General features: G+C 43.6%; 1 protein-coding gene across 1 annotated transcript; it reads right to left on the reverse strand.

The window, feature by feature from the left end:
* Positions 1–5,721: 5,721 nt before the first annotated feature.
* On the reverse strand, positions 5,722–6,546 carry LOC125534206 (uncharacterized). The gene has a single exon (XM_048697487.2). The coding sequence runs from the start codon at positions 6,544–6,546 to the stop codon at positions 5,899–5,901; it is 648 nt and encodes a 215-aa protein (XP_048553444.1). The 3' UTR covers positions 5,722–5,898.
* Between the last annotated feature and the right edge of the window lie 20,802 nt (positions 6,547–27,348).

The following is a 27,348-nucleotide window of genomic DNA, read 5'->3' on the forward strand; positions in this document are numbered from 1 at the left end:
CAGCAGGAAATGGTCTACGGCGCTGCTTAGCGACCAAACAGCCATCACAAAACCGATCACCTTGATCTATCAATGGTAAACCTCTCACCATCTCCTTCTGACCTAAAATTCTTAGCGCTGAGAAGCTCACATGACCATATCTTGCATGCCAAAGCCATGCGTCATCACCTGACTTGGACAGCAAACACTCTGGCAATGTGATGTCAATATGAAACACATACAGCCGGTTTTTGGTTCTTCTCACTTTAGCTAGCACCTTGCACTCTCGGTCTTGCACCACCATCACTCCATCCTCAACTGAATATTTGCAGCCTATCTCGTCAAGCTGGCCGAGGCTAATGATATTGTTTTTCAGCCTCGGTATGTAGTACACCTCAGTCAAGATGCGGTGATCACCAGTGTATGCCTCAAACAAAACCGAGCCTCGTCCCTCGATCTCAACAGTGGAACCATCTCCAAATTTCACTGCACCGCGAATGGAATGATCGATCTCTGCAAATTTGTTTAAGCACCCAGTCATATGGTTGCTAGCCCCGGTGTCCAAATACCAGACCTTATCCATGCTTCCCTGCAGCTTAGGTTGTACTTTGTCCTCGTGCAGCATCACAGTTTCACTCACTGTCTCTGTCACCTCAACCAGAGTGCACACCTCTGTCAACAACAGTGCTGGATCCTCATCAACTTGCTTTTGCACAAGATTGGCCTTCTCTCGCTTCGGTTCCGGGCAATCAGAGGCGAAATGACCATTGACATTGCAGTTAAAACACTTAACTTTTGAAATATCAAACTTACGATGCTTTTTCTGCTTGCCCTTCCCATTGTTCTGGCCATGGTCACCACGACCTTTGTCCTGGCTGCCGCCTTGTCCTCCGCCTCTCTTTGCACCGGAACCTGAGGCACCGCCACTGTCAGTCGATTTCTTTCCTTTCATCAGCGATTCGAGGGCACGTGTGACGAGCATCAGCTGCTCATCCTTGTCGCTGCGGTTCTGCCGGCGCCCGCGCTGGTTCTCCTCGAACGCCGTGAGGCGCCCAACTGCCTCCTGCAGAGTCATCGTCGACATGTCACCCCACTGCTCGATGGTGTTGACCATCGTCGACATGTCATCCAAAATGGTCCTGACTATGTCTCACGAAACGCCTACAGCTCAGCCTGGTGCCATGTTAGCATACAGTAGAAGCATGGGACCCACATGTTAGTACAAAGAGAAAAAAAATAGCAAAATAAATTGCAGGGCAGAGGTTCGAACCTGAAACCTTTGCTCGCTGATTGTAATGTGTGCACAAGCGAACCACAGATCACAATTATGATTAGTTTTAATTTCTGACCTCTATATAACAGAACACATAGCATGCCTCCATCACGTTCCTTTTCTACTGTTTTTTTTTCAGGTTCACATTTATGTATCTTTTTCCCATTTAAAAATTAAATATAAGGAAGTTTTACATTCAAAAAATTGACCACATGTATTTCAAAACATGTTCGTGGTGTATTAAAATATTATTATGTAAACTCATTCTTGCACTTCAAGAAACATGTTGATTTTAAATACAAGTTGATTTTTTAAATACATTTCTAAAATTTATTATGATTACACAATAATTTTTAATACATGTTGTCAACTTTTTAAGTAACTGTGTATTTAGAAGAAAAAAACTATATACACGGTAACTGTGAGTGCTTGTGGTCCTGAATGAAGATATGTAATTTTTATTATTTTAAAATCTATATAAATTTAAAAATCTCAAGTTTAACTATTTTAGTTAACCAATAATGAAAATGAAATGAAGATTTCAGATACACGATAATTGTGTATTTATAATTATTGTAAAATTTTCTTGCATTTCATTTTTAAACAAAAAGATAAAAAAGGAAACATAAACACGAACTTGGAAGAAAACAATAAGAAAACTGGTAGCTGGGCATATAATTGGGCAAAAGTATAACCATTTCCTAGAACCACTATAAACATTATTAAAAATACACGTTCTCAATTTTAAAAATGATTTTGCATTTGAAAAAAAATACAATGAGGATGCACAACAATTGTGCGTGCTTGTGGTCCTGAATGAAGACACGTAAATTTTTCTTACATTTTTTAATCCACATAAATTTTAGAAAAAGTTCATGTTTACCTGTACAAGTGTTCACGTTGCCGGATGGCCTGGGCTCTCAGGTTCGAACGTAACGGCACCCAGTTTATGCTTTTATTTCTACTGTATGCTGATGTGGTATCAGTCTGGACGTATGGCGTAGCAGGAGACATAGCCATGACTGTATTGGAGCATATTTTCGTATTTAAGAATAGTAGTGGAGCATTCCGCGAGTTCGAGGACCATCATGTTACGCGCCAGAGAGTACAAGGACCGTAGCCGTAATTATCTCACTCGAAGTCGATTTCCTTCCACCTCTCTCCTCTTAGAGAACCAGTCTCCTACTGGGAATTTCTATTGGATGCACATTGCGTCCAATTGCTTCTGTTTCGCACATAGCTAGCAATTCCTTTTATGGGTCGGCTCATTTAGTCATTAGGGATCCCAGTCCTGGGAACCTTCTAGAAGGTTCTTGACCAGTTCAGGTTTCTCATTTTTACCTTTTCATGTTGTTTCTTTTACCGCTTTTTTTCTTTTTTCCAAAAAGTTTCATTTTTTAAAACATTTAAATTAAAAATAATGTTTGTGTTTCTATAATTTCTTCAAAAATTCAAAAACTTTTTGATACTTTTAAAAAAATATATGGGAGTGCGGAAAAAATTGTGTTTTCAAATGTTTATAATTAAAAAACACATGTTTTCAAAATTTGTCACAGATTTAAAATATTCAGAATTTTCATAATATGTTCACATTTTCACAAAATGTTAGGAAATTTCAAAAATTGTTCGCATTTTCAAAACATATTTGCTATTATACAGAGATATTCACATTTCCAAAAAGTTTGAAATAAACTAAAGCATTCAAAAAATTGGCCGACGACGAAGACGGGCGTCCCAAGACGATGATGCAAATCAATCACCTTCCGGGAGGCTCGACTATAAAGCATGAGCAGAAGTCAAGGGGGGCGCTCGTGAAGCAGTGAGGGCTCCCACGGCAATGTTGTGTAGGTCGACAACCCCATCACCTACGTCGAGAAAGACTACTTAACAAGTTTTCCCTATCCTGGACAGTTACCACTGGTGGTCTTACCCGTCACCGAAAGCATGAAGGTCCATAGGGTGCTCATCGACCACGGGGAGCTCTCTAAGCGTCATGAACACAAAAACGCTAGATCAAACGCAAAGCCCGAGGGAGGAGATCGAGCAAAGTTTGAAAACATTCCATGGGATCAACCCAGGGCTGACATATGCACGACTGACATAGATCACACTACTAGTGGTGTTCGTATAAGGGGGGACTTCAGACGAGAAGTTTGCACTTTCGAAGTTCTACAACGCCCTCCTAGAATGACTGCTCCTGGCACAGTTCATGCTGATCCCAAACTATAATTACATGATGAGAAAACTACCAGGACCGTGGGGCGTGATCACAACGAAAGCCTCCCTGGAGCACGCGTTGGAATGCGACTGCCTCAGCCCCGAGTTAGGTGATGACAACATAAATTAGAACAAATACCAACTAGCTAGATGCCCACAACCATCAAACAGGATTCAGGCGAAGGTGAGCCACCTAAGCCTCCTGCAGTGCAGGAGGAATGAAAATAGGAACCAAGGTAAAATACAAGTCGAGCAACTACGTGAGTCCATGACCTAAGAAGCAGCTCGACCCCGGGGCTTAACTCTCACATTCCTACCTCACCTACCATTAGAACTTTTTGATGTTTTCTTCCGAAATAGGATAAACTATTTCTTGCAACGATTTCTATGCCTCTACATTTTACCTTGCACACAAAAAAATGTTGTTGCCCAAATCTACGACCTCCTCAGAGCAAATAGATACCCCTTAAAGAAAGAGGGCATACCTGATAGCTTGGGCCCACACGTAAGTGGCAACTTGGATGTTCATATGGTTGAGCATGCTCATGTGGACATGGGAACCCCACCCAAGCATCCTCATCTTATTCCCCTTTCTCTTCTTCTTCCTCGTTTCATCCTTCCTCTCTCGCTTCAACCCCTGACACTAGAGAGCATCACATCGCCCTGAGTAAAAGCGCTCACGAAGATCTCTAGTGTAAGATGCTTTCTAGTCCAAATGTGGCGTGCGGATGCACCACAGATACTTATTCAATCTCACCATCAACACCCTAGTATGTGGCTGAGCACGCACAGAGAGGGAGAGGCCATAGGAGGACGAAATAATGAACAGAGAGGGAAGAATAGGAGGGTGACATATGGGCCCATGGCCATCTCTGCCTGCCCGTGTGGGTTTAGCTTGTTGGGATTACCTAAATTTCATAGTTTGGGTGCACTATGAATAACTAGACTATAAGTTTCTTATTGTGTAAGAATAAATCCAGAAGCTGAGGTAAAATGTTATATGTTCCTGTGATGTGGTTCTGAGTAATCACTCTACAATAACATGCTTATATGTGTTGCATTTCGAATCCAAACAGACTATGGTAATCTGATTTTTACAACTAGCTTTTATATTTTACTTGTTTGATAAGCCAATCTTCTTCGGGTCTTCATATTTGTTTTTTCGAAAGCAACTCATAAGAACAAGTGAAGCAGAACCAAGACAATTCGTCAACCAAAATCATAGCATTTAAAATATAAACTTTCCATGTATGCTTTTTGTAGGACTTGATATTTTCTACCTTTCAAGTGAGCGTGCTAGCAAATTTGAGTGGAATATTAAACCATGTACCGAGATATATCCATTTAAACGTCAACTAATTTCCGACGGAGGCAGTATTATTTCTCACAATTCCATTTACTACTATAGCTGCATCAATTAGATTTTTTCTCCCTTTTTTTTCTCGAATACGCACTAGTGTGCGCACTATATTATAAAAAGAGAGGAGTGGGGTAAAGAGCCCCTCCACGTCAATTAGATTTTTTTTTCGTGAAGTGCATATGTGCATACACTTACCCGCCAACTTTTTCCATTTCATAATGTAGTACGCAAAGTGTTTTTTTCTTTCAGAAGTCATACCTTGTAAAGTTTGAGCAATGTTACTGAGAAAGTTATCATTTTTAAAAATATCAAATAAATGTAATATAAACATATGTCTCATGATGTATCTAATGATATTTATTTGGTATCATAGATGTAGACAATTGTTTCTATAAATTTGATCAAAGTTGATGAAGCTTGACTTTTGAGAAAATATATACGAGCAAGTACTTTTATCCAACTAAAGACTTGTCCTGCACATAGCCATTTTTGCTACAAAAGCATGAGCTTTCATCGCTGTTTCATGCCAGGACCTGAATCTCTTTTGGCCGTGTGAATCTTGTATATATAAACCACTGCTGATACGAAAATGTTATACGGAACCATGGTTCTGCCGAACCTACGCTCGACATCATTGATCTCTGGACACTTTTCATAAGGATCTGTACATGATTGATTAAAAAATGCATGATAGGAGCTGTTTGCATATTAAACAATGCGTGACGCGGATCCACATGTAGCAGGATGTTGAATCGTACGACGTCAACCATAGGTTCGGCTGAACCATGGTCCAGAATCACGCCTCTCCTGCTGATATTATTTCTTGACCTCCCGAAGAATAATCTCGCTTCGACCGTAAACACCCCCCCCCCCCCCACACACACACACGCACACACACACACACACGAAAATTAAATGACTCCAATTTCGAGGCACGGCCCCGAAGAGCTGCACCATGAATCACTCACTGCTCAACATCAAATTCGTACTCACGCAGTACTCCGGATGCTCAGAGTCCGGACACCAAGCCGCCCGGCGCAATGGATGAATCCTCCATGGATCTCGTGGTTCATATGCTCCTGGCGATCATCTCCTGGTACCTCCGGTACGACTCCTGCTTCTCCAGTAAGAACTTTGCGTGGAACCTCGCGATGAACTTCTCCGCCAGCTTGTCGATCTCGTTCACCGCCGGACTAGCCTCGCCCTCGCCCTCGCCCGCCGGCGTGCCACCCGACGACGTCTCCTCCTCCAGCCAACACAGGTACCCGCACTCCGCCGTGTCGTCGCACACCTCCACGACCTCCTCCTCCACGGCCGCCGGCGTCGCTGGAACCACAGCGTTCCACGCCGCCGAGTACTCGTAGTCGTAGTACGAAGAATAGCAGGGCGCGCGGCTGGCCTCCAGCCGATCCCTCGCCCGAGCCGGGACGGAGGAGCCGACGAAATGCATCTTCACGAAGCCGGCGATCTTGCTCGTCCGCTTCTTGCCGCGGCTCCTCTTCGTCGAGCGGCCGTAGTAGCCGTACCCGCCGCTGCCAGCTCTCGCGGCGGCCGTCTTCTTCTTGCTGAGTATCACGTCGACGAGCAGGGCCCTGAACCTGGCGACGGCGCGGAAGACGTGACCTACCTGCGGGTAGATGTGGGAGTGGAGGATGGAGTCGATCTTGGGTGAGATCGAGCTCGGGAGAAGAGCCTCCACGTGGAACAGTGGAGCCATGGTGGACGAGGTGGTGAGCTCGCCTGCGCGACTCCCATGGGTTTATATACACAAGGCCCCTGCGTGTCGTGTGGCGAAATGTGTCAAGCCATCCGTACTGTCAGTTAGCCCAATGCTAAGCTGGCTTACTCACTCTGACTTAGATTGTCTGTACTTCTGTTTTTATACAACAAAGGTATTTTAGTTATTAAAAATAACAGTTAAATCGTCAGTAGGAGTGGTACAATAACATTGAGAGGCTGCTCAAACCAATCATTTGTCGTAGAAAACCTAGCTAATCTCGCATGATCATAAGCTACCTTATTAGCTTCTCTATTACAATGTTCAAAACTAGTGAAAGAAAAATCACGGGCCAAATGATAGCAATCATAAAAAATCACTGCTGCTGCTTCTGCATAGGTTCCTCCGCTCTTCATGATTTTAATGACCTCCAAATTACCCGAGTTGATAACAAGTCGACTGCACCCAGCCCTTTGCGCTCGGGATAATCCAAATCGTAGCGCCAATCCCTCATCTGTTAGGGCATCTGTACACCAATCAAGTCTCCATTTCCCCTCAGCAATAAAATTTCCTTTATGATCTCTCAAAGCAGCTGCGGCTGTATCCCTCAACAAGTCTTGATCGAAAGAAGCATCAATAATTCTCCAATTCCATTGTCTGTACTTTGTTTTGTTGATCCCGCACATTACTTTCCTAGAAAGAGTCGAAACTCTTTATGAATCAAATACCAGCAATACAAGAAGGACCGTAAAAGAAAGGAAGACACAACAAAGTAGAATCCTCAATCCTCTTCATGCTGCACATGTGAATGGCACACCGATGCCGCATTGGAGTTCCACATCGTCGCTGGAACAATAAATTTACCCATACAGGCAACTGGAAAGTCGGTGATCGCTGTCGGGAAGTGCCGACTGAGTCGAACCTGAAGGATCGTCCACGGCATGGAGATGAAGACGATGATAGGATGAATGGACAATCATACCTATACGTCCTCCCAAAACAACGGAATAACCAACGCCGTTACCGCCGAAGTAGCACTGACCCTGACGAAATAACCAACTACAAACTTGTCCACTCAATCTCATCACTAGGTCTGACATCGCGTACACCATAGAAGTCGAGGAAACCTTATTGAATCCTGCTGCCACCACCATCGAAAGGTCCAAAGCCGCAGACGACGAAGACCTACCCATGTCCTCCCGATCTTATCTTTGGATCCGATGGTGCACACATCGCCATGGCCGGATAAGAAGCTGGAGGAATCATTAGACACCGCCTTCACCACCACTGAAAGGGCCGAAGTGACGGACAAGAAAATATTTCCCCGATGACCCCATGCCGAGAAAACGACGGTTCCCATAGGTAAACCAGGGCCTCCTTGCATGCCCGCACCAACGAAGCCAGTGGCAGTGGAGGGGGTCGACGATCTACCGTTGGAGGAATGTGACGGCACATGAGGAACCCTGGATTGCTTTGGCTATGGATAGCCAAATTACGCATTAATTTCTTTATGCATGTTTGTTGATTCTCGGGTAATTGGAAACAAAATATAAATAACGGTCATATTTCTGGTTCTGTGATTCTGTTCATGATTCTCTAGCCACAGGTAAGATGGGGCAGAGCACGATGATGTGGAGATGGCGCATGCAGGTTAGGCGAGGCACGAGTTTGAGGAGGAGAAGATATTAGACAGTTAATGCTTTAGGTTCACAGTGCAAGATGGTAGGGTTACGTGAGGGGCATAGGCGCCAGAGCAAAATTTACATTCTCTACAAGGCTAGAGGGATAGATATGCGGGGTTACGCATCGGTGACGCACTAGCACGGAGGAACAAACTGCGCGGTGGAGCCAGCTGGAGAGGTGGAGGACAGCTGGGGATGGAGGCTCGAGCCCCGTTTTAGGGCAACAAAACGAGGGCATATGCAGGCACGGTCGTTCATACCCCGTTCTTGCACGGAATGTTGCGTGCTGTCTTAACCTTGTCAGTTTCAGTCCCGACTAGTTGAAGCCCCCGAGTGGGCAGTCGATCCGAGTTGGCTCCCCCTCCTCTTCTTCCCACTTTTGTTGCCCATGCGTGTGGGTCGCCATTGCTGCTCGGCTGGATAACAACCATGAGAGAGAGAGAGAGAGAGAGGGATGAGGATGAAGGATGATGAAGTGTACGTATCCGTGTGATGCATGCATGCATGCATCTGGATGCTCACGCGTTCCGTGTGCCCGATCGCGGGCATCTAGTTGTTGGGATACTACCACTACTCCTACTCGCACGTACGGTTGCAGAGAGGTGGAGCGATCGACGACTGGCCGCACACATCCATGGAAAGCGGAGCAATGATTTGTTGGCTCCGTCGGTTGGCTGTTCGCATACATGACACGCACAACATCGTAACGAATCAATCGGTCGCGATACATATGATCATGGAATCATCATGCGTCGTTCGTTGGCTGGGGCCGGTCGGAGAGCTAGCATATGGTTACTAGGATGGATAATATGACGGGAAGCTTTTCCGACTAGTCCACGTCTCTCTTTCCCCTCTCACAAGGTAACTAGGGTAAAGCCTTCCTTTTCTCGATCTTCGCTGGCGATGTCGTGGATTCACCTCCTCTCCGCTTGTTGTTCCGGCGGCCGATGGCAAGGAGGAAAATCTTGGTGCCTCGGCTTCGACTGGTAGATAGTGATGGAAATATGAGCAATTTATCAAATGATTTTATTAACAGAAATACTAGATAAAGCATGACTAATATAACAGTGATAAAGCAAGTCATGCGATTTGATAAAGAGAAGGTAAATAGCAACTTCACATATGAACTGTAACTAAACATATCTAGATCAGACATTATAGCAAGTTGCATATATGAAGTAGAGCCTAACACATGTAGGGCAGAAACTAGAGCAAAAAACTGTGGCAGGACGTCTAACAGAAAGAGCATAAATACGTACGGGACAGCAGCAGCAGAAGCACTGGACTTGGGGTCGACATCCTCTCCAGCCATGTCGTCGATGAGGTCGTCGACGTCGGGGAAGAAGTCGTCGTCGGGGAAGTAGTCGTCGGAGTCCGTGATGAAGAAGTCAGTAGTCACGCGGAGCGCTCCCCAAAAATCTTACCACCCTTCTCCCGTACAGGACTCAAAGAGGTGCGGTTTCGGAGGCCTACTGTCCCGACTCGCGGTGCACGCCGCAAGCCGGGATGAGGAAGACAACGGTAGCTCAGGGAATGGAATCGGTGGCGAGAGGAAGGAGAAGTTCTGGTGCGTCTCTCTGGGAGGAGCGACCTCCCTTTTATAGACGCAAGAGAAGGAGGCGAGAGGGCAGCGACGGGAGGCGAAACGAACAGCCAGCAGCCGAAGGGCTGCACCGTTCGCATTCAAACTCCACTTTCGCAAAAATCTTTTTAGCTTCCGTATACCCGTAGTGCGTGGCAAAAATTTAGATATCGGCTCGGCTCATTCCCGCAACCCGCAACCCGCAACCCGCCGCGCGTCGTGACGAGGCGAGGCGTGGCGAGGCGGGCGGCGGAGGAGGAGCGCGCGTGGATATCCCTCTTATTCTCATGCTGGTACAAGTGGGGAAAGAACCTCCCTTATAAGGATGTCCAACTCCCACTAAACTAGCAATGTGGGACTAAACTTTAGTAGTATCCCTTGCCTTGCACAAATGGGCTGAGTGGGCCTCTAGGATTTATTAGGAATTTCTGAAATAGTTATTGGGCTGCCCAAAATAGACTAAATTCCAGCAATCCCCCACCAGATCCCAGAGGCACACAGAAATTTGCCTTTGGTTCCAAAACACTGTTTTATATACCGGTACTGCAGTGGAGACTGTTAAGTTGAACTTTCACCTAGAACTCTATGCTACACTAGTAAGCAACTTGAACAGTGGACTGGGCCTTGAACTGCAAGTTTTCTGTGAATCTAGCTTCACATAAAGCCTTAACCGATACGTGGCTACCGTGGATCTTCCCCGCGGGTGGAGCTTATGCGTCATACTCCGTGACCTTTCATGAGTTTACTAGAGAGAACCCTACTCTTATAGATTGTGACGTTTGACAATCAGACTCATATAGGTGTGTTCTTCAAAAGATGTTCTGCAGGATAACATCTCTGCTTAAATAAGCCACTTAGAACACATTAAGATATACATCAACCTGCCATGCAGATTACGAGAGTATTACATCTTCATGGAGTGGTATTGTGAATAGTAAGGATACTCTCCTCTCAGTTGACCAACAGCTTGTCTTCCACATCTAATTCACGGGATCTCCGATCACAAAGAATAGGTTACCACTGTGAACAACTCATATTGTGGGTCTCATACCCATCTCCCTCGATGCATTATCTATCACATTACGTGATAGACCCTTGGTAAAAGGATCTGCCAGATTTTTGGACGTTTGGATATAATCCAACGCAATAACTCCGGAGTTTTTCATTTTCCTGACAGACTTTAACCTTCTCTGAACGTGTCTTGATGACTTCATGTTATACTTTGAACTGCTCACTTTCGTGATCACAGTTTGATTGTCGCGGTTCATAAGGACACCCGGTACAGGTTTCTCAATAACCGGCAAGTCATTCAAGAGCCGGCGAAGCCAATCTGCTTCAACCGTAGCTGTATCTAGTGCTGTGAGTTCTGCTTCCATTGTTGACCTCGTTAAGATGGTCTGCTTGCAAGACTTCTAAGAAACAGCGCCACCTCCATGAGTGAATACATAACCGCTCATGGCCTTTATCTCATCAGCATCTGAGATCCAGTTTGAGTCACTATACCCTTGAAGCACCTTTGGGTGCCCGGTGTAGTGAATTTCATAATTTGCAGTGCCTTTCAAATAACGCAAAACTCTTTCTAGAGCTGTACAATGCACATCTCCTGGTTTTGAAACAAACCGACTCAGTTTGCTAACAGCAAAAGAGATGTCAGGTCTTGTAGCACTGGCTAAGTACATAAGCCAGCCAATAATCTGAGAATACTTCAATTGGTCTCTAGCAATTTTACGATTCTTTTGAAGCAACACACTAGCATCATATGGTGTTGGAGAGGGCTTGCAGTCACTATAGCCAAAGCGACTCAAGATCTTTTCCACATAGTGAGATTGAAGCAATGTAATCCCACCATCATCGTCTCTCAACAACTTGATGTTCAGAATGACACCAGCCACTCCTAAATCCTTCATCTCAAAACAACGAGATAGGAAATCCTTGACCTCCTTAATAACATTCAGATTGGTTCCGAAAATTAGTATGTCATCAACATACAAGCACAGGATAACTCCCTCGCCCCCACCATGGCGATAGTACACACATTTGTCAGCTTCGTTCACAACAAAGCCTGCAGCTGTTAAAGTTCTTTCAAACTTCTCATGCCACTATTTGGGTGCTTGCTTAAGTCCGTACAAAGACTTCAACAACTTGCACACTTTCCCTTCCTGGCCATCTAGTACAAACCCATCTGGTTGTTCCATATAAATTTCCTCGTCCAACTCTCCATTTATGAAAGCAGTCTTAACATCCATTTGATGAACGAGAAGACCATGCGAGGCAGCTAGTGAAAGCAGAACTCGAATAGTGGTCAGTCGAGCCACAGGTGAGTAAGTATCAAAGAAGTCTTCACCTTCCTTTTGGGTATAACCCTTAGCCACGAGCCGAGCCTTGTACTTTTCAATAGTACCATCAGGCCTAAGCTTCTTCTTGAATACCCATTTGCATCCTATAGGTTTGCACCCATAAGGACGATCAGTTATCTCCCAAGTTTCATTTGCCAAGATGGAATCCATCTCGCTATGAACCGCTTCCTTCCAGTAGTCAGCATCTTCAGATGCATAGGCCTCTGAAATAGAACTAGGAGTGTCATCTATGAGGTACACAAGAAAATCATCACCAAAGGACTTTGCAGTCCTCTGCCTCTTGCTCCTAATAGGAACTTCATTGTTCTCCTCCACAGGACTTTCAAAGTGTTCCATCAAAATTGTAGGTTCGGTAATTGTAACTGGTTCCTGATTCGATGAACTAGGCATCTCCTGATTAGATGAGGTAGCCATATCCTTCATGGGAAAGATATCTTCAAAGAAAGTCGCATTATTCGACTCCATGATCGTACCGACATGCATGTCAGGTACCTTAGATTTTACAACCAAGAATCTATAGTCAATGCTATGAAAATCATATCCCAGGAAAATACAATCCACAGTCTTTGGTCCAAGTTTCCGCTTCTTTGGAATTGGAACGTTGACTTTTGCCAAACAACCCCATGTTCGCAGATAAGAGAGCTTTAACCTTTTCTTATCCCATTCCTCGAATGGAGTTATCTCTTTGTTCTTTGTGGGAACTCGGTTTAGGACATGACATGCAGTCAATATCGCCTCCCCCCACCATGCTTTGGAGAGACCCGAAGTGTCTAACATGGCGTTAACCAAATCTGTTAGAGTACGGTTCTTTCTTTCGGCCACCCCATTTGACTGAGGTGAATAGGGAGGCGTCCTCTCATGGATTATACCATGTTCCGCACAAAAAGCATCAAATTCATTGGAAAAATACTCTCCACCACGGTCGGACCTAAGCCTCTTGATTTTTCGATCAAGTTGGTTTTCCACTTCGGCTTTATAGATCTTGAAAAAGTTCAAAGCCTCATCCTTAGACTTCAGAAGATACACACGGCAGTATCTAGTGGAGTCATCAATTAACGTCATGAAATATTTCTTTCCACCTTTTGTCAACACACCATTCATTTCACATAGATCTGAATGTATGAGCTCTAATGGTGCAAGATTTCTTATTTCCGCAGTCATGTGAGACTTACGAGGTTGCTTAGCTTGCACACACACTTGACACTTAGATCCCTTAATGGTGGTGAAACTAGGGATTAAGTTCAACTTCGCTAGTCGCGACATGCAACCAAAGTTAACATGACAAAGACGTGAATGCCACACGTTGGATTCACTATTGTTGCAAATATGATTAACAACTTTATTGCAAACGTCTGATAAGGATAAACGAAACAAGCCTCCTGACTCATAGCCTTTACCAACAAAGGTTCCATACTTGGATATTACAAATTTATTCGACTCAAAGACAAGCTTGTAGCCATCTCTACACAGAAGAGATCCGCTAACAAGATTTTTATTGACAGAGGGGACATAATGCACGTTCTTCAGCCGCACGATCTTCCCCGAAGTAAACTTCAGATCGACCGTGCGAACACCACGAACAGAAGCACTTGAACCGTTGCCCATCAGCACGGTTGAAGTCCCTGCGGTCTGATAAGACGAAAACATGGAAATATCACCGCATACATGCACATTAGCACCCGTGTCAATCAACCAGTCAGGAGAATGACATACTAAAAGAATAGTGGGAAATATACCATACCCAGCATCCTTCATGTCAGTGTCTCCAATGACAATATTAGCGGTCTTGCCGCCTTTCCCAGGATGACGCTTGTCAAAGCGATTAGGGCAATTAGGAGCCCAATGATCAGGATCCCCACACACATGACAAGCACCTTTCTTCTTGCCATTCTTCTTCTTGAAGTTCGTGTGTTGCACAACCTTGTTCTTCCCATCAAACTTTGCTTTACCATCAAACTTGCCTTTGTTCTTGAACTTGTGGGGCTGAAAGTTCTGCTTCTGTACCACATTGACACTAGATCCTCCCTCAATACCTCGAGCACGTGTGTCCTTTGCTCTCGCCTTTTCTTCCACATCAAGAGTGCCAATGAGATCCGGGACGGAAAACTCCTGCCTCTTATGCTTCAGCAAGGTAGAAAAGTTCCTCCATGAAGGAGGAAGCTTAGTGATGATACCTCCGGCAACAAACTTGTCCGGTAGCATACAACTGAAGTGCTCAAGTTCTCTAGCAAATGACTGTATCTCATGAGCTTGCTCAACCACGGAGCGCTCTTCAGTCATCCTGTAATCATAGAATTGCTCCATGATGTACATCTCAGTGCCAGCATCCGAGACCCCAAACTTGGCCTTGATTGCATCCCACATATCTTTTCCATTATCAATTGACGCATAAGCATCAACTATGTTCTCACCAAGAACACTCAAGAGAGCAGACTTAAACAGAGTATCCATTTTCTGAAAAGCTTGTGCCTGTTGAGCATCAAGCTCTCCTTCAGGTTTGCCGAGAGTGGCGTCATAGCAACTCATGATTGAAACCATAAGACTGCTCTCATGCGCCACCTCTTATAGTGGATACCCTCAAACATAGGAGGTCTCATGAAAGCAGCAAAACCACTTGGTGTGAATTGCCTATAATAAGGTTTTTGGATTGATGGAAATATGAGCAATTTACCAAATGATTTTATTAACAGAAATACTAGATAAAGCATGACTAATATAACAGTGATAAAGCAAGTCATGCGATTTGACAAAGAGAAGGTAAATAGCAACTTCACATATGAACTGTAACTAAACACATCTAGATCAGACAGTATAGCAAGTTGCATATATGAAGTAGAACCTAACACATGTAGGGCAGAAACTAGAGCAAAGAACTATGGCAGGACGTCTAACAGAAAGAGCATAAATACGTACGGGACAGCAGCAGCAGAAGCACTGGACTTGGGGTCGACGTCCTCTCCAGCCATGTCGTCGATGAGGTCGTCGACGTCGGGGAAGAAGTCGTCGTCGGGGAAGTAGTCGTCGGAGTCCGTGATGAAGAAGTCAGTAGTCGCGCGGAGCGCTCCCCAAAAACCTTATCACCCTTCTCCCGTACAAGACTCAAAGAGGTGCGGTTTCGGAGGCCTACTGTCCCGACTCGCGGTGCATGCCGCAAGCCGGGATGAGGAAGACAGCGGTAGCTCAGGGAATGGAACCGGTGGCGAGAGGAGCGACCTCCCTTTTATAGGCGCATTCAAACTCCACTTTCGCAAAAATCTTTTCAGCTTACGTGTGACCTTTCGTATACCCGTAGTGCGTGGCAAAAATTTAGATATCGGCTCGGCTCATTCCTGCTCGCGTCGCGTCGTGACGAGGCGTGGCGTGGCGAAGCGGGCGACGGAGGAGGAGCGCGCGTGGATATCCCTCTTATTCTCATGCTCGTACAAGTGGGGAAAGAACCTCCCTTATAAGGAGGTCCAACTCCCACTAAACTAGCAATGTGGGACTAAATTTTAGTAGCATCCCTTGCCTTGCACAAATGGGCTGAGTGGGCTTCTAGGATTTATTAGGAATTTCTAAAATAGTTATTGGGCTGCCCAAAATAGACTAAATTCTAGCAATCCCCCACCAGATCCCAGAGGCACACAGTTCAGGCAGCCCAAGAACAATTCATGTTTTTTATAAAAAGTTCGTGCAATTTTTTATAAAATCATCAAATATGAAAAAAGTTCGTGCAATATTAAAAAAGTTCATCAAATTTGAAAAAAGTTCATTGGATTTGAAAAAAGGTTCATAGATTTAGAAAAAAGTTCATCAGATTTAAAAAAAGTTCATCGAATTTGAAAGAAGTTCATTAATTTCCCAAATAGTTCATCGATTTTGAAAAAAGTTCACCGAATCTGAAAAAAGTTCATTGGATTTGAAAAAAAAATCATCAATTTTGAAAAAAGTTCATCGGATGTAAAAAAAGTTCATCGAAATTGAGAAGGAATTCATTGATTTTGAAAAAAGTTCACAGAATTTGAAAAAGGATGAGGAAAAAAGAAAAAAAAACGAACTGACGTCGACAATAAATAAAGTGACTGAAGTAAATATACATAAAAACGGTCATTGGACTGTAACGGACGCCTGCAGTGCTGAATAGGAATTGCCCACAAGCACACATTCACAAAGCCGAGCTTGCAAATCACGTGGGCCGTGGTGCGGGCTGCTCCTACTATTTTTCATATAGACGCACCCTGGAGATATAGGGTTTGCAGTTATATAGGGTGCGTCTATATGACTGCAAACCCTATATCTCACATAGTGCGACTGCCACTTCCGTCTCGCCTGAAGCTTTTGTCCCCACGCTTTAGCTACTGGGCCAGCCCATTTTCATCTGGTTTTTTCCTTCCCTGCGTTTCATTTGCTGGTTTTCTTCTGCTTTCTTTTTCTTTTTCGCTTTCTTTGTTTCTTCATGGTTTTCTTTGCGGGGGTTTTTTCACCTGTTTTAGTTTCTTTCATAGGTTTTACTACTCCCTCCGTTCCAAAATATAAGTCTCTATAGAGATTTCATTATAGACTACATACAGAGCAAAATGAGTGAATCTATCCTTCAAAATGCATCTATATACATCCATATGCGGTCCATAGTGAAATCTCTACAAATATTTCTATTTAGGAACGGAGGGAGTATATAATTTTTTTTCATTTCGTGTTTATTTGTCTGTTTCTTGATATTTATATATTTTTTTGCATTTCTTTTTTCATTAATTTCTCGTTTTCTAAATTTATTTTTTTGTCATTTTTGTTTTTTATTGGTGTTCTTCGTTTATGTTGTACATTTTTTGTATGCAAATTTAACATTTTTCATATATATGATTAATTTTTTAAATAAAACTTATGTTTTTATATCTACTATTTTCCATACAGATTTTCATTTTTCTAATACAAGAGGAACATTTTTTTATACAAATGTGTAACATTTTGTAAATACATGATAAACATTTTTAAACATATATTTTTTATGTCTAATTTTTTCGTAAACATTGTACACTTTTAGTATACAGCAGGAACATGTTCTATATATATGTTTGACATTTTGAAAATACATGATTAACATTTATTGAAAAATATAATTTTTGATGTCCAGTTTTCCCATACACATACGCTTTTTATATATATCAAAAATATTTTTATATATTTGGAAGTATAAACAAAGTAAAAAAAAGAAAGAAAGCTCAAAACGAACGCAAAAAATAAAAGAAAACAGTGAAAAAATGAGCGCTTTTTAGGTATGTGGCCTCCCGCGCGCCGGGCCGGCTTAGTACAACGCTCCCTTCGGGCTAAAAATGAGACATAGCGGTGCCCCGATAATGAAGATCTCCTATTCTGCGCTGGCGTTGTTTAGCCCTGTTGGCGGTCGGCCCATATGATGTAACTCTTTTGCGGTGTGTTTGTTGGGATCTGATGAACTTTGAGTTTATGATCAGTCATGTCTTTTTTATATCCATGAAAGTTATTTGATTTTCTTTGATCTCTTATATGTATGATTGCTTATAGTCTCGTATTTCTTCTCCGATATTTGGGTTTTGTTTGGCCAACTTAATCTATTTATCTTGCAATGGGAAGAGGTGCTTTGTAGTGGGTTCGAACTTACGGTGCTTGATCCCAGTCACAGAAAGGGAAACAACACGTATGTGTCGTTGCTACTAAGGATAAAACGATGGGGTCTATCTCTACATAGATAGATCTTGTCTACATCATGTCATCGTTCTTATTGCATTACTCCGTTACTCCATTAACTTAATACACTAGATGCATGTTCGATAGCGGTCGATGTGTGGAGTAATAGTAGTAGATATAGGCAGGAGTCGGTCTACTAATCTTGGACGTGATGCCTATATAATGATCATTGCATGGATATCGTCATGAGCATTTGAAGTTCTATCAGTTGCCCAACAGTAATTTGTTACCCACTGAGGGAGTCCTGGATTAGGGGTCTCCGGACAGCCGAACTATATCCTTTGGCCGGACTGTTGGACTATGAAGATACAAGATTGAAGACTTCGTCCCGTGTCCGGATGGGACTTTCCTTGGCGTGGAAGGCAAGCTTGGCAATACGGATATGTGGATCTCCTCCCTTGTAACCGACTCTGTGTAACCCTAGCCCCCTCCGGTGTCTATATAAACCGGAGGGTTTAGTCCGTAGGACAACAACAATCATACCATAGGCTAGCTTCTAGGGTTTAGCCTCTATGATCTCGTGGTAGATCAACTCTTGTAATACTCATATCATCAAGATCAATCAAGCAGGACGCAGGGTATTACCTCCATCGAGAGGGCCCGAACCTGGGTAAACATCGTGTCCCCTACCTCCTGTTACCATCCGCCTTAGACGCACAGTTCGGGACCGCCTACCTGAGATCCGCCGGTTTTGACACCGACATTGGTGCTTTCATTGAGAGTTCCACTATGCCGTCATCATAAGGCTTGATGGCTCCTTCGAGCATCAGTAACGATGCAGTCCAGGGTGAGGTTTTCCTCCCGGGACAGATCCTCGTATTCGGCGGCTTCGCACTACGGGCCAACTCACTTGGCCATCTGGAGCAGATCGAGAGCTACGCCCCTGGCCATCAGGTCAGGTTCGGAAACCTAAACTACACTGCCGACATCCGCGGAGACTTGATCTTCGACGGATTCGAGCCCATGTCAGGTGCGCCGCACGATCACGACGAGCATGATTTAGCTCTGCCGTCAAACAGTGTTCGGGAGATCACACCTACAACTACTCCGGCCTTCAATCCGGAGCAAATTGCGCCATCCGAGGACGGAGGGATTGACCCCGCCATGGATGCCGCACTCTCAGTGGCGATGGAGCCGGATACTGACTTCACCCCTTACGAGAGCCGTGTTGCCGAACCACTGGATTCGTCTCCGGCCACGGACTCCGAGCCGCCTGCATCCGTGCCTATCGAATCCGATTGGGCGCCGATCATGGAGTTCACCTCCGCGGATATCTTTCAGCACTCGCCTTTCGGTGATGTGCTAAATTCATTAAGGTCTCTCTCCTTGTCAGGAGAACCTTGGACGAACCATGTCCGGCTAGAATGGGATGCGGACGACGAAGAAATTCGCTGCCCACCCACCACCCACTTAGTAGCCATTGTCGATGATTTAACCGACATGCTCGACTTCGACTCCGAAGACATTGACGATATGGACGACGATGCAGGAGACGAACAGGAACCACCGCCCACAGGGCGCTGGACCGCCACCTCATCATACGATATATACATGGTGGACACCCCCAAAGAAGGTAATGGCGACGAGACGGCGGAGAATGACCCCTCCAAGAAGCAACCCAAGCGCCGACGTCAGCGGCGCCGCTCTAAGTCCCGCCATAGCAAAAGTAGTGATACCAGCACAAGAGACAATAACACTCCGGATAGTGCCGAAGACAACAACAATCCCCTCCAGCACGATGTAGAGCGGGAGGGTGAACAAGCTAGCCCTCCAGAGCAGGCAGCAAATGGAGAATCGGAGGAGGACAATTACATGCCTCTCTTCGAAGACGAGATGAGCCTCAGCGACGAAGAATTTATCATGCCTGAGGATCCCGTCGAGCAGGAGCGCTTCAAGCGCCGGCTTATGCCCACAGCAAATAGCTTGAAGAAAAAGCAACATCAGCTTCAAGCTGATCAAGACTTGCTAGCAGACAGATGGACCGAAGTCCTTGTTGCCGAGGAATATGAACTCGAGCGCCCCTCCAAAAGTTACCCAAAGCGCAAGTTGCTACCTCACCTCGAGGAGGAAGCATTGAAACCTACATCACCAGTGTACGATGCGGCTGACCGGCCACCTCGTGGCCGAGCCAGAGAGGCGTTTCAGCCTGAAGTTCAGCCTGCACCCCGCCGCCACTCAAACAAAAATACCAAGGCCCGGGGCAACACACGGGACCTGCAAGACGTATTGGACAGCAGGGCAAAACATGCAAGGTCGATATATGGGTCACGGGGCGATGACCGTCACGTCGAATACACTAAAAGTAAATCCGACCGGGCCGAATACAGCAGACAAGCCTCATATGAACTGCGTCGTGATATAGCCTGGCACAGAGGCGCCGCACACCCCCTATGCTTCACTGATGAAGTTATGGATCATGAATCCCGGAGGGTTTTAAACCCGTAAATATCGAATCGTATGATGGTACAACAGATCCCGCTGTATGGATTGAGGATTTTCTCCTCCACATCCACATGGCCCGCGGTGATGATCTGCATGCCATCAAGTATCTCCCAATAAAACTCAAAGGACAAGCTCGACATTGGCTGAATAGATTGCCAGCAGACTCCGTCGACAGTTGGGAGGATCTGAAAGACGCATTCCTTGACAACTTCCAGGGCACTTATGTGCGACCACCGGATGCTGATGACTTGAGCCATATAACTCAGCAGCCAAGGGAATCGGCCAGGCAATTCTGGACATGGTTCCTAACTAAGAAAAACCAAATTGTCGACTGTCCGGATGCAGAGACCTTAGCGGCATTCAAGCATAACATCCGTGATGAGTGGCTCGCCCGACACCTCGGCCAGGAGAAGCCGAAGTCTATGGCAGCCCTCACGACACTCATGAGCCGCTTTTGCACGGGCGAGGATAGCTGGCTGGCTCGCAGCAACAACACATCAAGGAATCCGTGCACTTCGGATACCAAAGATGCCAACGGCAGACCACATCATAACAGACAAAAGCGCCGCAACAACGGCGATAACACCGATGATACGACAGTCAATGTCGGATTCAGAGGCTCTAGATCCGGTCAGCGGAAAAAGGCATTCAAAAGAAGTACTCCGGGCCCGTCCAGTTTGGATCGCATACTTGATCGCTTGTGTCAAATCCACGGCACCCCCGATAAGCCAGCCAATCACACCAACAGAGAATGCTGGGTGTTCAAGCAGGCCGGCAAGTTGAATGCCCAAAACAAGGACAAGGGGCTACATAGTGATGACGAGGAGGAGCCCCGGCCGCCGAACACGGGAGGACAGAAGAGGTCCCCCCACAAGTGAAGACGGTGAACATGATATACGCAACCCACATTCCCAAGAGGGAACGGAAGCGTGCACTAAGGGACGTCTATGTGATGGATCCCGTCACCCCAAAGTTCAACCCATGGTCCGCTTGTCTGATCACCTTCGATCGCAGGGACCACCCCACTAGTATGCGTCATGGCGGATCCGCTGCACTGGTCCTAGACCCCATCATCGACGGATTTCACCTCACTCGAGTCCTTATGGACGGCGGCAGCAGCCTGAACCTGCTCTATCAGGACACAGTGCACAAAATGGGTATAGATCCCTCGAGGATCAAACCCACCAAAACCACCTTTTAGGGCGTTATCTGATACGTCCATTTTGCATCATGCTTTTATATCGATATTTATTGCATTATGGGCTGTTATTACACATTATGTCACAATACTTATGCCTATTCTCTCTTATTTTACAAGGTTTACATAAAGAGGAAGAATGCCAGCAGCTAGGATTCTGGGCTGGAAAAGGAGCAAATATTAGAGACCTATTCTGCACAACTCCAAAAGTCATGAAACTTCACGGAAGATATTTTCCAAATATATAAAAAATACTAAGAGCAAGAACTTCACTAGGGGGGGGCACACCCTTCCCATGAGGGTGGCGAGCGCACCCTACCCCCTTGGGCGCGCCCCCTACCTCGTGGGCCCCCTGGTGGCCCTCCGGTGGCCATCTTCTGCTATATGGAGTCTTTCGATGGGAAAAAAAGCATAAGCCATCTTCTCGGACGAAACTCCACCGCCATGAGGTGGAACCTTGGCGGAACCAATCTAGGGCTCTGGCGGAGCTGTTCTGCTGGGGAAACTTCCCTCCCGGAGGGGGAAATCATCGCCATCGTCATCACCAACGCTCCTCTCATCGGGAGAGGGCAATCTTCATCAACATCTTCATCAGCACCATCTCATCTCAAAACCCTAGTTCATCTCTTGTATCCAATTCTTGTCTCCAAGTCTGGGATTGGTGCTAGTAGGTTGCTAGTAGTGTTAATTACTCCTTGTAGTTGATGCTAGTTGGTTTAATTGGTGGAAGATCATATGTTCATATCCTATATGCATATTAATACCCCTCTGATTAGGAACATGTTTATGCTTTGTGAGTAGTTACTTTTGTTCCTGAGGACATGGGAGAAGTCTTTCTATTAGTAGTCTTATGAATTTGGTATTCGTTCGATATTTTGATGAGATGTATGTTGTCTCTCCTCTAGTGGTGTTATGTGAACGTCGACTACATGACACCTCACCATTATTTGGGCCTAGAGGAAGGCATTGGGAAGTAATAAGTAGATGATGGGTTGCTAGAGTGACAGAAGCTTAAACCCTAGTTTATGTGTTGCTTCGTAAGGGGCTGATTTGGATCCATATGTTTCATGCTATGGTTAGGTTTACCTTAATACTTTTGTTGTAGCTGCGGATGCTTGCAATAGAGGTTAATCATAAGTGGGATACTTGTCCAAGTAAGGGCAGTACCCAAGCACCGGTCCACCCACATACAAATTATCAAAGTACCGAACGCGAATCATATGAACGTGATGAAAACTAGCTTGACGATATTCCCATGTGTCCTCGGGAGCGCTTTACATCTTATAAGAGTTTGTCCAGGCTTGTCCTTTGCTACAAAAAGGATTGGGCCACCTTGCTGCACCTTATTTACTTTTGTTACTTGTTGCTCGTTACAAATTATCTTATCACAAAACTATCTGTTACCGCTTATTTCATTACTTGCAGAGAATACCTTGCTGGAAACCGCTTATCATTTCCTTCTGCTCCTCGTTGGGTTCGACACTCTTACTTATCGAAAGGACTACGATAGATCCCCTATACTTGTGGGTCATCAAGACTCTTTTCTGGCGCCGTTGCCGGGGAGTGAAGCACCTTTGGTAGGTGGAATTTGGTAATGAAAAATTCATATAGTGTGCTGAAATTTACTGTCACTTCTTACCATGGAAGGTAATCCTCTGAGGGGCTTGTTCGGGGTATCTTCACCCCGACTAGTAGAGCAAAGAGTTGCTCCTCGACCTACTGAACCTACTGAAAATGAATATGAAAATGAAAATGCTTGCTTTGAAGTTCCTTCGGGTATGATAGAAAAACTGCTAGCTAATCCTTTTTTAGGAGATGGAACAAAACATCCTGATGAACATTTGATATATGTGGATGAAGTTTGTGGATTATTTAAGCTTGCAGGTGTACCTGGAGATGTTGTTAAGAAGAAGGTCTTCCCCTTATCTTTGAGGGGAGATGCATCGACATGGTATAGGCTATGTGATGATATGAGGTCTTGGAATTACAAACGATTGAAATTGGAATTTCATGAGAAGTTTTATCCTATGCATCTTGTTCATCGTGATCGCAATTATATATATAATTTTTGGCCTCACGAAGGAGAAAGCATCTCTCAAGATTGGGGGAGGCTTAAGTCAATGTTATATTCGTGCCCCAATCACGAGCTCTCAAGAGAAATGATTATTCAAAAAATTTATGCTCGGCTTTCTGGTAACAATCGCACCATGCTTGATACTTCTTGTGCTGGCTCTTTTATGATGAATACTATTGAATTCAAATGGGATTTATTGGAAAGAATTAAACGCAACTCCGATGATTGGGACCTCGACAATGGTAAGGAGTGAGGTATGACACCTAGTTTTGATTGTGTTAAATCTTTTATGGACACCGATATTTTTCATAAATTTAGCACTAAATATGGACTTGACTTTGAGATAGTAGCTTCTTTCTGTGAATCTTTTGCTGCTTATGTTGATCTCCCCAAAGAGAAGTGGTTCAAATATCATCCTCCCATAGAAGTAAAAGTAGCCGCACCTATTAAAGTTGAAGAAAAGACTATCACTAATAATGATCCTATTTTTCTTACTTCTTATGTTGAGAAACCACCTTTCCCTGTTTGGATAAAGGATCATGCTAAAGCTTCAACTGTAGTTCGTAAAAGCAATATTAAAACATATACACCTCCTGAGCAAGTTGAAGTTGAACCTAATATTGCTATTCTTAAAGATCTCTTGTCTGATAATATAGATGGGCATGTTATTTATTTCTGTAATGAAACTGCTAGAATTGCTAAACCCCGTGATAAAGATAAACCTAGACCTGTGGTAGGCATGCCTGTTATTTCTGTTAAAATAGGAGATCATTGTTATCATGGCTTATGTGATATGGGTGCTAGTGCTAGTGCAATACCTTATTCCTTATACCAAGAAGTTATGCATGATATTGCACCTGCTGAGATGGTAGGTATTGATGTCACAATTAAATTTGCCAATAGAGATACTATTTCACCAATGGGAATTGTTAGAGACGTTGAAGTCTTGTGTGGGAAAACTAAATATCTTGCTGATTTTCTTGTTCTTGGTTCCCCACAAGATAGCTTTTCTCCCATTATATCTGGTAGACCCTTCCTAAATACTGTTAATGCTACCATAGATTGCAAAAGGGATGTTGTTACTATCGGTTTAGATGATATGACTCATGAATTTAATTTTTCTAAATTTAGTAGACAACACCGTGAAGAAGAATTACCTAGTAAGGATGAAATTATTGGTCTTGCTTCTATTGCCGTACCTCCTAGTGATCCTTTAGAACAATACTTGCTAGACCATGAAAATGATATGTTTATGAATGAAAGAAGGGAATTAGATGAAGTGTTCTTTAAACAGGAGCCTATTCTGAAAAACAATTTACCTGTTGAAATCCTAGGGGATCCTCCTCCACCCAAGGGTGATCCCGTGTTTGAGCTTAAACCGTTACCTGATACTCTTAAATATGCTCATCTTGATGAGAAAAAGATATATCCTATTATTATTAGTGCTAACCTTTCAGAACATGAAGAAGAGAGATTATTGAAAACTCTGAAGAAGCACCGTGCTGCTATTTGGTATACTCTTGATGATCTTAAGGGCATTAGTCCCACTCTAGGTCAACATAAAATTAATTTGGAAGAAGATGCTAAACCAGTTCGTGATCATCAACGCCGACTGAATCCTAAAATGAAAGAAGTGGTAAGAAAGGAGATACTAAAGCTCCTTGAGGCAGGTATAATTTATCCCGTTGTTGATAGTTAGTGGGTAAGCCCTGTCCATTGTGTCCCTAAGAAGGGAGGTATTACTGTTGTTCCTAATGATAAAGATGAATTGATTCCTCAAAGAATTATTACATGTTATAGAATGGTAATTGATTTCCGCAAATTAAATAAGGCTACTAAAAAAGATCATTACCCCTTACCTTTTATCGATCAAATTCTAGAAAGATTTCCCAAACACACATATTTTTGCTTTCTAGATGGCTATTCTGGTTTCTCTCAAATACCTGTGTCAGCCAAAGATCAATCAAAGACTACTTTTACATGCCCTTTTGGTACTTTTGCTTATAGATGTATGCCTTTTGGTTTATGTAATGCACCTGCTACCTTTCAAAGATGCATGATGGCTATATTCTCTGACTTTTGTGAAAAGATTTGTGAGGTTTTCATGGACGACTTATCCGTCTATGGATCTTCTTTTGATGATTGCTTGAGCAACCTTGATCGAGTTTTGTAGAGATGTGAAGAAACTAATCTTGTCTTGAATTGGGAAAAGTGCCACTTTATGGTTAATGAAGGTATTTTCTTGGGGCATAAAGTTTCTGAAAGAGGTATTGGAGTTGATAAAGCCAAGGTTGATGCTATTGAAAAGATGCCATGTCCCAAGGACATCAAAGGTATAAGAAGTTCCCTTGGTCATGCCGGTTTTTATAGGAGGTTCATTAAGGTCTTCTCAAAAATCTCTCGGTCTCTGACTAATTTATTACAAAACGATATACCATTTGTTTTTGATGATGACTGTGTAGAAGCATTTGAAATACTTAAGAAAGCATTGATCTCTGCACCTATTGTTCAGCCACCTGATTGGAATTTACCCTTTGAAATTATGTGTGATGCTAGTGATTATGCTGTAGGTGCTGTTATAGGACAAAGAGTTGATAAGAAACTAAATGTTATTCAATATGCTAGTAAAACTTTAGACAATGCTCAAAGAAATTATGCTACTACTGAAAAAGAATTCTTAGCAGTTGTATTTGCTTGTGATAAGTTTAGACCTTACATTGTCGATTCTAAAGTAACTATTCACACTGATCATGCTGCTATTAAATATCTTATGGAAAAGAAAGATGGTAAACCTAGACTTATTAGATGGGTTCTCTTACTACAAGAATTTGATTTGCATATTGTTGACAGAAAAGGAGATGAGAACCCTGTTGCAGATAACTTGTCTAGGTTAGAAAATGTGCTTGATGACCCACTACCTATTGATGATAGTTTTCCTGATGAGCAACTAAATGTCATAAATGCTTCTCATACTGCTCCATGGTATGCTGATTATGCTAATTACATTGTTGCTAAGTTTATACCACCTAGTTTCACATACCAGCAAAAGAAAAAGTTCTTCTATGATTTGAGGCATTACTTTTGGGATGACCCACATCTTTATAAAGAAGGAGTAGATGGTATTATTAGACGTTGTGTACCTGAGCATGAACAGGAACAGATCCTACGCAAGTGTCACTCTGAAGCTTATGGAGGACACCATGCTGGAGATAGAACTGCACATAAGGTACTGCAATCTGGTTTTTATTGGCCTACTCTCTTCAAGGATGCTCGTAAGTTTGTCTTATCTTGTGATGAATGTCAAAGAATTGGTAATATTAGTAGACGTCAAGAAATGCCTATGAATTATTCACTTGTTATTGAACCATTTGATGTTTGGGGCTTTGACTATATGGGACCTTTTCCTTCCTCTAATGGTTATACACATATTTTAGTTGCTGTTGATTACGTTACTAAGTGGGTAGAAGCTATTCCAACTAGTAGTGCTGATCATAACACTTCTATTAAAATGCTTAAAGAAGTTATTTTTCCAAAATTTGGAGTCCCTAGATATTTAATGACCGATGGTGGTTCACATTTTATTCATGGTGCTTTCCGTAAAATGCTTGCTAAATATGATGTTAATCATATAATTGCATCTCCTTATCACCCTCAGTCTAGTGGTCAAGTAGAATTGAGTAATAGAGAACTCAAATTAATTTTGCAAAAGACTGTTAATAGGTCTAGAAAGAAGTGGTCCAAGAAACTTGATGATGCACTATGGG

The sequence above is a fragment of the Triticum urartu genome, chromosome 2A (assembly GCF_056163025.1).
Source record: "Triticum urartu cultivar PI428250 chromosome 2A, HENAU_Tu73, whole genome shotgun sequence".
Taxonomy (NCBI): domain Eukaryota; kingdom Viridiplantae; phylum Streptophyta; class Magnoliopsida; order Poales; family Poaceae; genus Triticum; species Triticum urartu.